At 36.0% G+C, this 16,595-nt stretch overlaps 3 protein-coding genes across 3 annotated transcripts in view; 1 reads left to right on the plus strand and 2 right to left on the minus strand.

The window, feature by feature from the left end:
- The window catches only part of LOC111801684 (DNA damage-binding protein 1), a 14,522-nt gene extending 12,878 nt beyond the window's left edge, over positions 1-1,644 (minus strand). Inside the window, exons 1-4 of the mRNA XM_023685785.1 lie at positions 1,417-1,644; positions 709-757; positions 214-273; positions 30-121 (exon numbers count right to left, since the gene is read on the minus strand). Coding sequence (XP_023541553.1) covers positions 30-121; positions 214-273; positions 709-757; positions 1,417-1,520 — 305 coding nt within the window. The 5' untranslated portion in view covers positions 1,521-1,644. The remainder of the gene's footprint in view (positions 1-29; positions 122-213; positions 274-708; positions 758-1,416) is intronic.
- A 2,145-nt stretch (positions 1,645-3,789) lies between these two features.
- LOC111802263 lies at positions 3,790-5,212 on the plus strand. The gene has a single exon (XM_023686563.1). It carries the CDS (start codon positions 3,975-3,977, stop codon positions 4,920-4,922), a length of 948 nt encoding a protein of 315 aa, XP_023542331.1. The 5' UTR covers positions 3,790-3,974; the 3' UTR covers positions 4,923-5,212.
- Positions 5,213-12,449: 7,237 nt separating this feature from the next.
- On the minus strand, positions 12,450-15,113 carry LOC111802403 (glucan endo-1,3-beta-glucosidase 13-like). Its single transcript, XM_023686751.1, has 4 exons — positions 14,918-15,113; positions 13,655-13,996; positions 13,032-13,062; positions 12,450-12,681 (listed from the first exon to the last, which is right to left on the minus strand). Exons 1-4 carry the CDS (start codon positions 14,973-14,975, stop codon positions 12,579-12,581), a joined length of 534 nt encoding a protein of 177 aa, XP_023542519.1. The 5' UTR covers positions 14,976-15,113; the 3' UTR covers positions 12,450-12,578.
- Positions 15,114-16,595: the final 1,482 nt, after the last annotated feature.

Consider the following 16,595-nt stretch of genomic DNA (forward strand, 5'->3'; position numbering starts at 1 on the left):
AGAAAAAACAACTGTTGAAGTACTTGAACCTTGTAATAAGCTCAGAACTCTCGGTATCCCATTGAAGAACACAGAACTTGTACCGCTCAGTTGCTATGAAAAGAAAATCTTGTGCTTCACCCTATTTAATACATGGGAAATAAAATCACGAAAAGAAGGGGGGGAAAATACAATTAAGTTTGGTTACTGGGGCTTGGAAAAGATATAGCTCACATGAGGGCGAAAAAGTTCCAATGTTGCAATCCTCCCATATATTGGAACATCCAACATAGGCTGCAAGGCAGATGTTGCTAGTGAGGCATGACCAAACCAAGGAATATAACTTCAAAATAATAACCATTCGGAGTTTTCAATTCTTGCATTGCGGTCAATTATTGATAACTAGACGAAGATATAAACTTACTTACATCGACTAGAATGCTATTTACATAACCTATTCAACTTCAAACTAAGATAAATGAGCATATCTGAAAATAGATGTATAAGGAAATAAAATTTCAAAGCCAAAAAGAAGAAAAAGAAAATTTCACAGCCTATTCAACTTCAAACTAAGATAAATGAGAATATCTAAAAATAGATTTAAAATAAAATTTCAAAGCCAAAAAGAAGAAAAAGAAAATCTAAAACCCCTAAAACTGAAACTTCTTCAGTTCCCCATAATTAAAATCATAAAAGATGAATCAAAAGCAAGAGAAAGAAAGGTAATACCTGTAAGCCTTGAGCAGTGAGCAAATGAATTTCAATACGGGTACATTTCCTGAGACCCAGATTTAGGTGTGAATAAATTCATCAGCATTGCATAGCATAAATTAAATTACAACAACAATAAGTAAACTTATACAACAATGAAATGAAGTAGGATGAACCCCGGAACCATAATCTGAAGCATCTGTAGTGGTCGTTCCATTCTCAACATATAATCACTAAACCATAAAACATAAACGGCTTATCGTGTACATACCGTAAATGTACGACGACAAAATAGACCGGACCAGATGGAGAAGGAATTCATTGTAAAAATGATGAACAAAGGTGCATTAGCGAAAATCAACGAGCCAAGAGATTAAGAACCTAAACCCCTAAACTTATTCTGCCCAATTTGATGTTCCAAGGGTAAAAAAGAACATAATTCGGAGTAGCTTGGACAATTACCAATTTCCATACAATCCTAAAGACTGAAAGAAAACCCTAGGTCCTCGTTCGAGTATCAGCACAAGAGAACTCCTAAAAATCAAAGTAACAACTAACCGGAAAAACGAAATCGAACTTGGTGGAGAAAAAAAAAACAACAGATTAAGGAAGGAACATTCACGAACAACACGCAATCCAAAAACAAACATTTCAAGAGCACGCAAATGGAAGGATTAGAGACCGAGAAAAGTTCGATCACGGAGGCGGAGGAAAAAGGGGACATACGCTATAATGAGGTTGAGCTCCTGTGGACCGGTGAAGTTGCCGACGCAGGAATGAGTGACGTTGGTGGGCTTGTGAGCGGTGACGACATAGTTCCAGACGCTCATCTTCGACCTCTATAATGGCCTCTGCGATTGTTCCGTCTGCAAAAGCCTACCCTAACCCTTGCCGCTTGCGCTTCACGTCGGTTTTTCGAGGTTTATTGGGCAATGGCAGCGCTGATGCCCGTGGTTCAATAGTCCGGGCAAAGAATCACTTCATCTCCATAAGTATTTGCCACGTGTCACAATCACACAAAAAAAAAAAAAAAATTAATTATTTGGTTATTATTCTCCCGGGGTCTACATTGAACCAGACCATTCCAATTGAACACACCTGAATTATAGGAGTTGAGTTGGGTTAATTTTTATCAACGTGAATAGATTCGGTTCGGTCACTAGTTCATTTGACAAAACCTCGAGTTGACCTGAACGGAATAAAATTTTATAAAATATATTACGTTAGTTACGTAATTCCATTTTGAAAAGAGAAGTAGGCTGGTTCTGAAGTTCTCGAAAATGAAGATCCCTTAACTCAAATTTCAACTGACTAAAACAATTGATCAATGTAACCTAATTTTGTTCGAATAACTCCGATCCAATTCAGAGATTGGATGGTCTTTTCAAGGTTTGAATTTTCAATTCACATATTAAAATTATTTAGGTCAGTTCAAATTCAAACTATACCGTTATCGAAGTTTCCAACCCTCTTAAAGCCATTTCTTACCTTATCAAAGGCAATCGAGGTCAGTATGACTCCCGTTTACTCATAACTTATATTAGATATAATCATCATGTTTAGCTAGATTAAGATGCGGATATGTCCTAAGTATGTGATATGGATTGTCATAGATGAAATTAAACACTGAAGTACAGTCTTGAAGCAGCTACAAAGTAATTAGGAATTTCGGCTAAGGACAACCAAGTAACTGACCTTACTATTAGAGTTAGATAATTGAATGATGTATGATAGTGCATGTCTTGTGGCCTATGCATGCACCATATTATTTTACGCTATGCTTATGTGCTATATGTATTGACTGTTATGTTATGTATGCATGTGATATCCATTACACCATGTTATGAATGAAATGAAATGTTATAAATGTCATGTAAAGCTATGTGATAGATTATGTGATGATTGTCATGTATACATAATGCATATATGTAATAGGTCAGGGATGAAATGAGAAAGAGAATGATGTTAATGTTATGTTATGAATGTAAATCATGGGACCTCATGCATGTATATATGTCATGTGTACCGAAATACTTCTTCGTTATGTTATGTTAGTATGGATGCGTACCTTCAATATTTATGTTCGTCGTGATATCATGCAGAAATTTCCTTTTCTGTGGTGTCCAACGACGTGTAACGTGTTCGACCAAGTCGGACCCAAGGGGTACGTATACGAGCCCGCCTAGTGGGTCCATGTGTGTTTACGTGGACCATGTGGGGAAGTACCGTATATCCAACCTTGCCCGAAACTGGGAAGAGTCCAAGATCATGTTGCTGTTTTAAAAGATATATCTCAATCACGTTATATGTGTAATTGCATTACTGACCCTATATGTGTGATTACATTACTGACCCCACCAGTGGGTAACTGACTGAATATATCTTAAAATACTTAAGTAATGTGCTACTCTTATATTTTTCATGTAAAGGTAAAACTCTCATGCACGGATGACGGTGAATGTTATAAAAGTCACAGAAGTCAAGATGGGACAGTAAAATGCATTGTTTTACATTTAGTAGTTAAGAGGCGGTTTTCTTTATATGTCACGTTAAAAGACCGTTATTTCAAATTTCTCATTTTTTAATTAAATGGGTAAGTCCAAGACTTCATTTTAAAAGTGTTATTATGAAAATTTTTGCATATATATATTTAAAATATGTACGAAATAAGAAAATTAGGGTGTTACAATGTTTGATTGTATGAGATTTTAGCTATTATTACGAATTAAAAGAAAAAAAGTATTTTGAATAATTAAGAAAAAAAGTATATATAATTAACAACGAAACGACCAAATTGAACTGAATCAAGAACGGACACGCAATTCTTTCGGGTGGTAGAAACCAACTCACTCGAATTTTTTAGTCGGTCTAAAAATTCTCTCCAATCCAACCCGTGTACGCCCCTGTTCCAACTTTTAATTTTTATTTTAAATTGTGGGTTGGAAGGGGAAAAACAAAAGAGGGTGAAAAAGGTAGGTAAAAGGTGGGAAAATAGAATTTATTTTTTATTTTTAATTTTTTATTTTTTATTTTTTTAAAGGATGGGAATGGATAAAAAAAGAATAAAAAATATTAAAAAAACAGCTGTCAATCTTCGTTCCCCCTCCCTCCCCGTCCTCTCGCTAACCTCCTTCTTCTCCTCCTTTAACCCTCAGAATTTCTCTCCACAAAAAACCCTAACCTTCCCTTTCTCACATTCCCCCAAAATCCAGCCTCAATCCCGGTTGAATGAATCTTCTCCGCCGCCGCCTCCTCCTCCATGCAAGCTTTTCCCTCTCCCAACCATGCCTTTTAGCCGCTCAATGCGCTCCCATTCCCTCACCAATCCGCCTCCATTAGCCGAGAGAATCACCGAAGAGCCAATCACCAACAAAACCGCTCAGAGTACCGTCACCTGCTTCTACCAGGCAAATATCTCCGGATTCTGGCGCAACGTCACCGTCCTCTGGTGCAAGAATTTGATGAATCATACTCTAACCATCACAATCTCAACTCTCGAAGGCGATTTCCATTGTAATTACAAGATCGACATCAAGCCTTGGCAATTTTGGAGCAAGAAAGGTTTCAAATCCCTAGAATTAGACGGTAATCAAATCGATATCTATTGGGATGTCCGTTCCGCCAAATTCTCCACCGGTCCTGAGCCTTGCTCTGATTTCTACGTCGCCTTGGTTGCTGATGAGGAGGTCGTCTTGCTCTTAGGCGATTACAAGAAAAAGGCTTACAAACGGACGAAATCGAGACCTGCGCTTGTGGAAGCACTTTTGATTTACAAGAAGGAGAACGTTTTCGCGAAGAAATGCTTCGCTACGAGAGCGAGATTCGATGAACGTCGGAAGGAATGCGACATTGTGGTGGAGATTTCCGCTTCCGGTGCGAAAGATCCCGAGATGTGGATCAGTATCGATGGGGTTGTGATGGTTCAGGTCAAGAATTTGCAGTGGAAATTCCGGGGCAATCAGACGGTTGTGGTTAACAAGCAGTCGGTTCAAGTCCTGTGGGACGTTCACGATTGGCTGTTTAGTACTCCGGGTACGGGTCATGGGTTGTTCATTTTCAAACCCGGCCCACCCGAGTGTGAGAGCGATAAGGAAGGCAGCGGCCGCGGCGTCGGCGTCGGCGGTGGTCCGGAGGGGAGCGAGGACGGCAGTGTTTATTACTCGACTCGGAGCATGAACTCGTCTCACCTGGCGGATTTCTGCCTTTTTCTTTACGCCTGGAAATTGGAATGATTAATTTAAAAAAATAATAATCAAACAAAAAAGAAAATAAAAAAGAAAAGAAATTCAAAATTCCGAAACTAGATATTGCACATACTAATTAATTAATTAATTAATTGATTGATTGATTAATTAAAGTATTGTGCATGTCACGTGACTTCTTCGTATATATGTACGTATGTATGTATATATTGACATGTTGACCATACTTTTCTCGAACAAAAACGTCTTAGAAAAAAGGACCTCTTGACCATTGTGAATTACGTGTAATCGAGTTTATATCAAATGTATAGATTTGTTTCAATAAATTTATGATTGTGGGACGGGAAAATTTCTAATATATATTGATTTTAAGTCTAAACTTTATTCGGAAAAAAATATAAAATATGACGTATGAGCATTTTAGGGCTTAAACGACTAGACTAGAATATCACAAATTAAGTTTTGTTCAAGTATTTTACTTTAGTCTTTTAACTTTATAGTAAAAAAAAAAAATTAATCATTTCGTTAATTTGTATATGTTATTTAATAAAAATGGAAAAAATGGCACATTCTTTTGTTCATTTATTCAGGCAAATATCATTATTCAAAATGATAGATATAACAGTTCAATTCCACAGTTTGCAGAAATTGTATGCTTTGACTAGTTATGTATTAGCGTACAGTTTTAAAACACATGTACCTTACATCCTTATAAACAATGTTTCTGTGTGCTATGGTCTTTACTTGCAATGTTGTCATTAGCCGTACAGAGGTGCATTGCCTGTACTTGAACAATAGAAGTAGCACACGACTTAAGTATTTTAAGGAATACTCCGTAAGTGACCTCTTTATTGGGGTCATGAAATGCAAACACATGCAACTCATGATTAGGGACCTATTATTAAAACCATCAGAGAGGTGCGCTCCAGTTCAAACAAAATTGAATGGGTAGTACCTCCCTACGCACGACCCACATGTGCGAGCGTGAGTCCCCAGGCGGTTCCCACCCCCTGGGCACATTATAGTCGGGCTAGTTGTCCGTAACCAGAAGTTTAGAGGCCAGTAAACATTTGAATATTATTCAAGGCATGATGATGATCATCATCATAATGTACGAGTCTGTACTCATCATCATGAATGGGGAAGTAACTTGATGTATATGAACACACAATATGCATGAGGTCCCTATATTTTTCATCTTAAATCGTTCTTATGACACAACCCTATACATCATTCACATATTCCTCTAGGTAACATGCATGCATTGGCCTTCATACGTTCATCATCATTACCGTTTAGGGTTGTGTCTTAGAAAACTCTTCATCATAGTGCATTATGACATTTAGTGCATGCAGATCATCTTAATATGAATATCATCATATTAAGTCATATCATCATCATGCATTTTACATCATCATGTTATCATGCATCATCTCTGTCATCATGTCATTATATCATCATGTCATTATGTCATTATATCATCATCATCATATCATCATATAACATTATTATATCATCATATCATCATAGTACATAAAGCATAAATGACACGTGCAAGGGCCACTAGGCATGCGTTGTCATACATAAGTCAAGTCTTCCGATCAAGCCAATATTAAGGCCACTTACTTGGTTAGCCTTAGCCAAACTTCTATCTAGCTCTAAATTTGTTTGCTTTCATCCTTCTCACTTATGTCGAGACTTCACCTATTTTGAGTATTCAATTAATTTCCTCGATAAAAATTAAATTTCATGTTTTCATTGTTTCTCAATTGTGTTTGGTAGTATGGTAGTAGAACTTATATAAAAAAAAATATGTCAATAATATTTCATGCAGTTTGGATCTTACCATCCAAATATGGTTTATTATAATATTATTTTAATACAACCTATTTAAAATAGTTTAACACTTCCTAAATTTTCTTCTTTTATTTCTTCCTCGTTAATTTTTTTTAATATTTTGTTCGTAAGTACTTGACCAATTTTAATTGATTCTTAATATTTTGTTCCGATAATTCAATAATACATTCTTTTGAGGGTTGGTTGAGTAGAGATATTTGAAAGAAGGGACGACCCATCAGAGGAGGGAAGTTTGGGAATGGTTGTTTAAAAAAACATAACTTTTTTTATTTAGTTCTTATTTTACGAGGGTTATTACATCATAACATGGGTCCTTGTCTATCTAGAGATGTTTATAGCCTAGAACGTACATCAAGTCAGTCTAGTATTTGTGAAGCATGGATACGGGACATATGTTATGCATTGCGAAGAGGGACGATGGTAGTGTTGATTTGTATGTCACTAGTTTGATCCAATGTAGAATATTGAAAGGTCCGATGAAACTTGAACTTAGCTTACAGTTTCGTCCAAATTTTAGTATGTCGTTCATTGAGGTCACCTTCAAGCATACCTTGATGAGTTCCTTATATTCAATAAATAGCTGCATGGCCGGATCATATCCTCTTATCAAAGTTAATGCGCTCAATTGAAAACACTAAGGTGTCAATACTAATGCTAGAAAATCTCGAATACAACTTTCTCCATTTCCATCAAGGTGACTTGCTTTCTTCTTTTAACATTTTTTTTTATAGGATTGACCCCTTTTGGTGCCTAGTTTTGTAGCGAATATATTGGTCCGAAGTTCTGAGTTCTAAACACTTAGACACTCCCTCTAAGAGACTTGTGGGGTCCTATACTCATTGAACAACTCAATCTTGACCTATGCGCGAGGCTTCGTGTGTTCCCCGCGACATAGTCTAATACTTGCATCCAAGGCTTCATGCGTTTCGTGTGATACAATCACGTACCTATGTCCAGTGCTTCATGCGCCCTTGCAACATTGTCTGAGTACCTACACCCAGGGCTTCATGTATTCCCTACAACGTAGTCTGTGTCATCGGACCATGTTGCACCTCTCACCGGGAGGTTATTAGAATATCTCAGGTTCTAGTTCTAAGAGTTCTTTGTTATGTCTTGAAGCACAACTAAGTAAAAATTATTAACAAGTACACCCTAATCCATATGAGTCATAATCATATCTTTGCATGCATAAATCTTTCACTAGTATCTTGTCACTTGGTATTCATAAAAACCTTGATTTCTTAAGAAGTGTCTTGAAGGGTAGTTTCGTACTTTTCCTCTTGGTTCACATTCTAAAGTTGTCCCGATCCCCTTAAAATCTCGCGTACTTACCCTTAATATCATAAACGTGTCTCATATAAATTTATGTAGTATTTTGAGTCTTCTAGAGTCTTGAAAACATCTTAGAATTCTCATAAGGGTATTTTAGTCATTTACCACTCAAAATCTTGTTTTAAATCCTCAACGTATTCCAATGACTTTGTAACTTTTTATAATCCATTTAAACCATGACATAAGGCTTTTCATCAAATTTTATGCCATTTAGAGGTTATTTTGGTCATAAGCCAGCCGTACATAATTATATGGGTATTTTAGTCATTTTACATCTACCCTTGGTTTATCCTGTTATCATAACCGAATGGTCACCAAATTTCACACATAACCTTATCATGTCATATCGAGCCTTCTCCTAAAATTTGATGAGCAACAGAATTCATCTAGTAGGTTTGTGGTTACGCTGCTTCATTGAAATCAATATTCATGTGGACACTAAAGTTGAGAAACTTTAAATACTTAACTGTTAACTCAACCTTAATTTCAAATTTCTCACTTTCTCCCGGATGACTTGCTTTCTTCCATCAACGAGATCAATAGTTAAAAATAATAATAATAATAATAAAACTATATATATATATCTATAGACCAGTCGCCGCCAACCCCGAGAATTTCGATGACTCACCGAAATTCTCGAGCAACCTCTTCCAAGGACACGTCCGTCCCCCTCTCACTAAGTCCAACTTCCTCGTTTGCCCACCAAAACACAAAACACTGAAACACTGAAAACGAGAAGGAGACGAACGGTTGCGAAATCTCGTGACACTGTCGTATAGTGTAGATAACGCCATGGAAGGGAAGACTAACGAGCCAAAAAACATCTTGATGCATACGAGTGATTACTACCAAACGATGTTATGATGGTGTTAATATAATACATGCGGAAGCAATTTGGATCTTAGGCACTTTTAGAACATTAATTATAGTAAATAACTAGCATGTTCATAAGTATTAAAACTTAATGAGTTTCGATACTAACCTTTTGTAGTTCAAACTCATTTTTCCTCACGAACCGGTTTCGAACTACCACTAGTGTCTTCTCCACTATCCTCCGGCCTTAGGATTGTGGAATTCGGTGAGTGACTAAACTTGGGAGGGATTTTGTATATGTGAAGAGAGTGTTTTTTAGAGGTTTTTCTCAAGGTTTTTCACCAAGAAGAAGAAGACCTTCCATGCACCATAATCACTCTATTTAAAGAGTCATGTTTGCATGTTCATGTAAATTTGAGATCACCAAATTTTGACACTTAAAATTCCACTCAAATGTTTGGGATTATGTGGCAAGCATGCATGTTTGAGTTAACCAAATTTTGACACTCAAAATTCCACTCAAATTGTGGGGTTTATTCGGCAAGCATGCTAGTTTGGTTAAACCAAATTTTGACACCTCAAAATTCCACTAACATGATTTTTCCATTAGATGAAAGTCAACATTTTGACTTTCTTCATTTTAATTAGATGAAAGTCAACATTTTGACTTTCTTCATTTTAATTCAACAATTAATTTGAATAATGAATTTCAAATTAAAGTAACATTAAATAATTAATTAAACTATTTAATTAATATTTAATATTAATTCAAATGCCAATCCCAGTCAATTCCGACACATAATTGATTAAGATATTTAAATCTTATTTAAATATCTCAGATTCTCTCTTTTCGTTTATTTCGTAAATAAAATAAAATTGCGGTTAAATATATCGTATATATGTAACGCATATTCCCTAATTTGAATTCGAACACTTCGAACTCACTCGTCACACTGTTCTATGGTTTAGTCCGATATGAGCTAGCAGAGGGACCTAATGGACCTATAGATCATGGGCTCCAACGATTCAAGATTAACCGATTAAACTCATTAACCTGGTTAACCAACATTCGTTAACTACTAGGACACTCCACTATAGCCTAGTAGTTGCACTCCCCTCACTATAGATATATTTCTGTCCATCTGATATAACCATGATTAGTAAGTCGATCCTTCACAGGTTGTTCGTAACTAGAGCTGGGTCAATTTACCGTTTTACCCCTGAAGTTACTTCTTGTTCCTTATGTCTCACTGATCCTCTAATAAACAATTGGTTTGTGGTCCAACCAGTAAACCGAATCCCTCGCTAATGCATGAGAGGGTGAGGCCCCTTGTTCAAGACCTGGAGTCAGTGCTTAAGGGAACTACCTCTCTTCTATCCCTAAAAGTGGGTAGAAGTGAATTCCGTCTTGCACCCCACGTCCCCAGCCATTCACCCAGTCTTACCCCTGAAATGGGAGGCCTGTTGAGTCGGCGAACTAGAGCCACTCTCACCCATGCAAATCTAAGGATAATTCCGAATAAACAGGAGTTCATGGTTAGCTCAGGATTAAAACCGAGTTACCTAGGTTATCGAATGAAAAGAAAATCAGTCTCAACAGTAAACGACATTATAAAGTGAGAGTGGTTTTCTTCATGGTCCGATCTTATGCAATACTCATTGCATAGGACGCCCCCACTCACATGTCTCCACATGTACAATTTAGTGATCACATTGTTTATATCATATACAAAAGTGGGCCGCATCCATAGTGTCCCCAGAATAAGGTACTCAGCCTTATCCTTATACTATAGATCATTTTGACTATATACTTGAACTTGATCCACTCTTATGTCTCTACATATAGTTCAAGTAATCATACTATAGCCAGAATGTTCTTAGTTTATTGGATTTAGATTAATGATCGTAAAGTTCACTTTATTCAATAACAATCTTTACTGAATAAACAACAATAATAACTTTATTGAAAATAGAATATGTTTTTGTATACAAACTATGAGTTTTAGGACATAAAACCCAACATATTATAGCTTTGTCGGGCAAGAGGATGAATTGATTTCTAGTAGAACTCTTTGTGCTTAAGTTTGAACCTTAGTATAGCTATAGAGGGAGAATGCTCGCCCGACTAGAAAGGAGGGGCCTAGAAAATTACCATTATAGCCTAATTTACTAAAATTATTTATTAGCAATTTTTATAGCCTAATATACTAAAATATTAATAAATTATCATAATTATATTATATTATATTTATAAAATTATCTCATCTAAAATAATTTATAACTAATTATTTACTATTAAAAATATTAAATCATATTATTCTGAATAACCTTATTAATGAATGAAATTTAATTAACTAAAATTATTTGAATAATTCCACTTAATAAAAATAAAATAACTTATAGAAATTAAATATAATTTTTTTCATTTATATAAAATTTGCCCAGGTAACGATCCTGGAAAAGGAACTACAACCTATGCCCACTAAAACCCACCACCCTTACACCGCGTTGTGCATATGAGGGAAGAGACTCTCTTATTACCACATCAACAAAAATTCGGTCTTGTCTTAGAGAGGTATCGTATCAACTAAAAGTTGAACCTTAATCAGTTAAGTAAGCAAGTGGTGCGAGATCCCAATTCCGTGTATCCGGTTAAGCGAGCCCCGCCGCCTTCACCCAGACAAAAAAGGTGAGCGCTAGGAGTTTGTCGCTAGGTATTTGACCAAATAGGATCGTCCAGTTCCTATAGAACCTATAACTAAAATACTCCGACGCTTCTCGTTCATTCTGCTTCATTCTTTCATGTTTTTTGTTTTGTTTCGTGGGATGACCTATTACACGAAAAGAAAGAAATTCCTTTTTTTAAGATTCAAATAAAAAAAAAGCCAATTATCCATTCAATATAATTGTGATTGAACGCTTGAGCACTCAGATACTTTCATGAGTCCATATATAATGTATCTTCCTCCTTTCCGTAACTCAAAATGAATTTCGACTCCCTAATTCAAGACCCAATCAGTAGACACCACCCCCCTTCGGGGCTCAACGTCCTTGCTGACACACGTTCCTTTCTCCAATCGACGTGGGACTGCCACCAAATCCATCCCCTTTGGGGTCCAGTGTCCTTACTGGCACATTGCCTCATGTCTACCCCCTTCAGGGAACAGCGAGAAGGTTGACACATTGTCCGGTGCTGGCTCTGATACCATTTGTAACAACCCAGCTCTATCGTTAGCAGATATTGTCCTCTTTGTACTCTCCAAACTTTTGGGCTTCAATGTCTATTAAAATGTTTTTTATTTTTTTTATTTTTCACTCTCAATTATTCCACTAAAATAGTAAGAAATTATGAAAAAAAAAATTATAATTAATTTAAAAATATTTTTTATTCTCTAAAAAAATCATTTGAAAATAAAGAAGTAGCTAATCAACGAAGAGAAGAATTGGCAAAAATTATTAAAAATAATAATAATAATAATAATAATAATAAAAAGTAAATAAGAATAATGTTGAAAGGGGGAGGGCTGCCTAGATTCTTAAACCATCGACAAAGAGAAGAATAAAAGTAACCTAAATTAAAAATTTACATTACAAAATATTGCTAATAAACCCCTCCCTCCTTTCCCTTTGCATTTAAGTCCCTCCCTCCTTTCCCTTTGCATTTAAGTCCCTCCCTATTTATTATTAAAATAAATTTAAATTCATAACCATCAAAATCCCACCAACCAATTTCAGCCACGCATGCCTTCCATTCTTCTTCCACTTTGAACGTGCTGAGCTCGTTGACCTGACCGCCATAAAAAAAAAAAAAAAATTATTATTTTATATTAAATTGCAAGTTAGTCCTCATACTTTAAACTTTTACTATTTGATCCCTACACTTTCAAAATTTCTCGAGTTTAGTCTTTGTGCTTTAAAATTTGTAATAATGGGCCATAAATTTTCTATATATTTAAAATTTATAATTAATAAATCGCGAAGAACTTATTAAATAGTGAAATTTAGTATATATTTTTAAAATTTAGAGAATTTATAAATCAAATAGATATAAATTTAAAAATTTAGAAATTAAACGGAAAAAATTAAGATTTTTTTAGTATTATTAGTATTCTTAAATTTCATGTGAAATAAAAATACCTCGATGCTGAATAGTCACATTTCCCATAACCTGTAAACACAAAAGGCGTTGTAATGAGGAATATTATTAGATCTTTTAGACTATAAAATAAATCAATGGTAGCCATCTAAGTTCACCACGAGTAGATATTGTTAAATGAACACGACTCTCGACAATGGTACGATGTTATCTACTTCAAGCATTTAGCTCTTATAGCTTTGCTTTCGACTTCCCTAAAATGCCTCATTTCCATAGGGAGAGTATTCCTTGATTATAAACCCATTATCATTATCTAAATCAGCTTACGTGTGACTTTCATCCAATAGATATTATTCTCTTTAGACTTTTGCTTTCGACTCCTGAGAAGTTTCCACACTCTTACAAATAATGTTTCGTTCTTTTTCTAAGGGACGTGAGATTTCACATATATATATATATATATATTCATTTTCTTTGGATGCATGCAATAAAGAAAAGTAATCGAAAAATGATGATTAAAGGTTAGAACATTCACATTCACATGTATATACCGACTAGTTAAGTAGTTAAAACATTTCGACTCGAAATAAAAGAGAATTTTATCTCGAAAAAACACGACCGAAACTAAATTAAAACGGATCGAGAAAAGAGATTAGGATATTACTTGGATCTCTTTTGGTTAAAGTAGCAGAGCCACCAAAGTTGCAAGCAATATCAGAGTTTCCATTCTGTTGATAATAGCTATTAAACGCATAAGAGGCATGAGAAAACAGAGTGTCCGGTTGATAGCAACGCCCTCCCTTTTGGATGGCTCTGCAGTCGGCCTTCCCCAATCCGCACGCCCAGTCCAACGCGTTTTGTAGATCGATCTGGGACACTCCTGGCTTAGCCACGCACCACGAAGTTCCGTCCAAGAACGTCGTGTTCCCTTCCGGCGGCGACCATGTTGTCATTGGCATTGACGCCTCTGCCTTCTCCACCGCCACCGCCGTCGCCATTGCTTCCCCTGTTTTGAAGGAAGTAAAGAATGAGAACAAAGATTTGCGAGAATGTTAGGGGGAAATAGAGGTATTTAGATGAAGACACGTGCTGGGTTTTCTCTTGATTTGAGAATGAGATGAAGATAAAAACATACCCAGATGGAAAATGAGTGTGTTTGAAGCAAAAATGGCATGAAAATGGAGTTTTTAGTGAGAAAAAAACATACCCAGATGGAAAATAAGAGCATTTGAAGCAAAAATGACACAAAATTGAGTTTCTAGCGAGAAAAAAACACACCCAGATGAAAAATGAGAGTGCTTGAAGCAAAAATGGCATAAAAATGGAGTTTTTAACGAGAAAAAAGCATACCCAGATAGAAAATGAGAGATTTTGAAGCAAAAATGACATAAAAAATGGAGTTTTTATCAGAAAAAAAAATATACCCAGATGGAAAACCAGAGCATTTGAAGCAAAAATGGCATAAAAATGGAGTTTTTATGAGAAAAAAACATACCCAGATAGAAAACGAGAGCATTTGAAGCAAAAATGGCATAAAAATGGAGTTTTTATGAGAAAAAAAACATACCCAGATAGAAAACGAGAGCATTTGAAGCAAAAATGGCATAAAAATGGAGTTTTTATGAGAAAAAAACATACCCAGATAGAAAACAAGAGCATTTGAAGCAAAAATGGAGTTTTTAAGAGAAAACAAACATACCCAGATGGAAAATAAGAGCATTTGAAGCAAAAACGACACAAAAATGAAGTTTCTAGTGAAAAAAACACATATCCAGATAGAAATCAAGAGCATTTGAAGCAAAAACGACACAAAAATGGAGTTTCTAGCGAGAAAAAAAAAGAAAAAAAACACACCCAGATAGAAAACAAGAACACATGAAGCAAAAACGACACAAAAATGTCGTTTTCAGAAAGAAAAAACACATACCCATAAGGAAAGATTGCAGCAGAAAAAGGGCCACCAAACCCCAAATTTGTGTACTCATTTTGATTGTATTGAATGAAAGAGGTGAAGAACAAGGAAGAGATCGAAGGGAATATAAATGAATGAAAGAGTTTAGTTTTGTTTATGGGCGAAGAAGAATCATTAGTTTCTTCAAAGAAAATTATGTTCTTTTGCTTTTGAATTTCTTTTGAATAATAGAGAATGGGATTTAACGTTTATGCAGAATGTACGTTTTGGTGCAGAAGCCAAGCACCCACTTTTTGACACAACCGCAACGCTGGATTCTATCAACCTTTCACTTCACCTTTTTTCAGAAGCTGCCTTATTATTATTGAACCACAACCAAACTTTGGCTATGCTTTTGGATTTAATGCTCTAAGAACACATTTAATATGAATATGAATTCAAACATGTAATTGATTTTTGTTGCATACGAGGAATTATTTGATGAAATCGTTGTAGCGTGACCGTCTCTTGATAATGGTTAGATGTAAATTGAAAAATTTATGGCGTGTAATTATCTTTGAATGTAAAGGTTAAATCTTTATATCTCAACTTAGATAGTAACGGTGAGATCCCACATCGGTTGGAGAGGAGAGATTGGGCAGTGTGGCAGCGAGGACACTGAGCCTTGAAGGGGGGTGGGATAATGGACAGTGTGCTAGTGAAGACGCTGAGCTCCGAAGGAAGTGGACATCGACGGTGTGCCAACGAGGACGTTGGGCCCCGAAGGGGGTGGATTGTGAGATCTCACATCGGTTGGAGAGGGAAACGAAGCATTCTTTATAAGAGTGTGGAAACATCTCTCTAACATACACGTTTAAAAATCTAAAGAAGAAACTTGAAATGGAAAGCTCAAAAAGGACAATATCTACTATCGCTCAGCTAGTAAGAATCTAGTGTGTATTCATACGACCTCTTAAAATTCTTGTTGACTTCTTTTCAGATGAGTTCAAATTAGGATGGATATGGGACGGTGTGCCAGCGAGGACACTGAGCCTTGAAGGGTATTGGATATTGGACGGTGTGCTAGTGAAGACGTTGAGCCACAAAGTGGGTGGACAATAGGTGGTGTGCCAACGAGGACGCTGGCCTTGAAGGAGGGTGAATTGTGAAATTCCACGTTGATTGGACAGAGGAACGAGTGCTAGTAAGGACGTTGGGCCACGAAGGGGGTGGATTGTGAGATCCCACGTCGGTCGGAAAGGGAAACGAAGCATTCTTTACAAGGGTATGAAAACATTTCTCTAACAGACACGTTCAAAAACTTAAAGGAGAAACTTGAAATGGAGAGCGGAAAGAGACAATATTTACTTGGAGTGAGCGGGTAAGAATCTAGTGTGACAAAGTCTAGGAAGAGCTTACCTTCTTCAAGTTAAAAGAAGAGTATTCATATACCTCTTAAAATTTTTGTTGACTTAGGATGGACCATGATCACACCGACTAGGGCTCGGTATATTGTGTTTGTCCTTAAATCATAAGGATGTCCCTAGATTATCCCTAAAATTCCCACTCGCTATTACAGGGATTATTCTAGTCTTGATGTAACCCTATAGATTCGTAAACTTATCACTTTTTTGGATAAAATATTAGGACCCCAAGGTAATTTTTGGATTCTTTTTACCATTGATATTACACTCCAGATGAATTATTCTGATTT

This window comes from Cucurbita pepo, chromosome LG09 (genome assembly GCF_002806865.2).
Source record: "Cucurbita pepo subsp. pepo cultivar mu-cu-16 chromosome LG09, ASM280686v2, whole genome shotgun sequence".
Taxonomy (NCBI): domain Eukaryota; kingdom Viridiplantae; phylum Streptophyta; class Magnoliopsida; order Cucurbitales; family Cucurbitaceae; genus Cucurbita; species Cucurbita pepo.

What these genes read in the sequence shown, in the direction of transcription:
- LOC111802263 (XM_023686563.1), top strand. Translation starts at nt 3,975, where the DNA reads ATGCCTTTTAGCCGCTCAATGCGCTCCCATTCCCTCACCAATCCGCCT.
- LOC111802403 (XM_023686751.1), bottom strand. Translation starts at nt 14,975, where the DNA reads ATGAGTACACAAATTTGGGGTTTGGTGGCCCTTTTTCTGCTGCAATCT. An exon ending in GCTGCAATCTTTCCTTATGG is followed by an intron (nt 13,997 to 14,917) that starts GTATGTGTTTTT and finishes CCTTCAAAACAG; the next exon opens with GGGAAGCAATGGCGACGGCG. An exon ending in TGTGACTATTCAGCATCGAG is followed by an intron (nt 12,682 to 13,031) that starts GTATTTTTATTT and finishes TATGGCGGTCAG; the next exon opens with GTCAACGAGCTCAGCACGTT.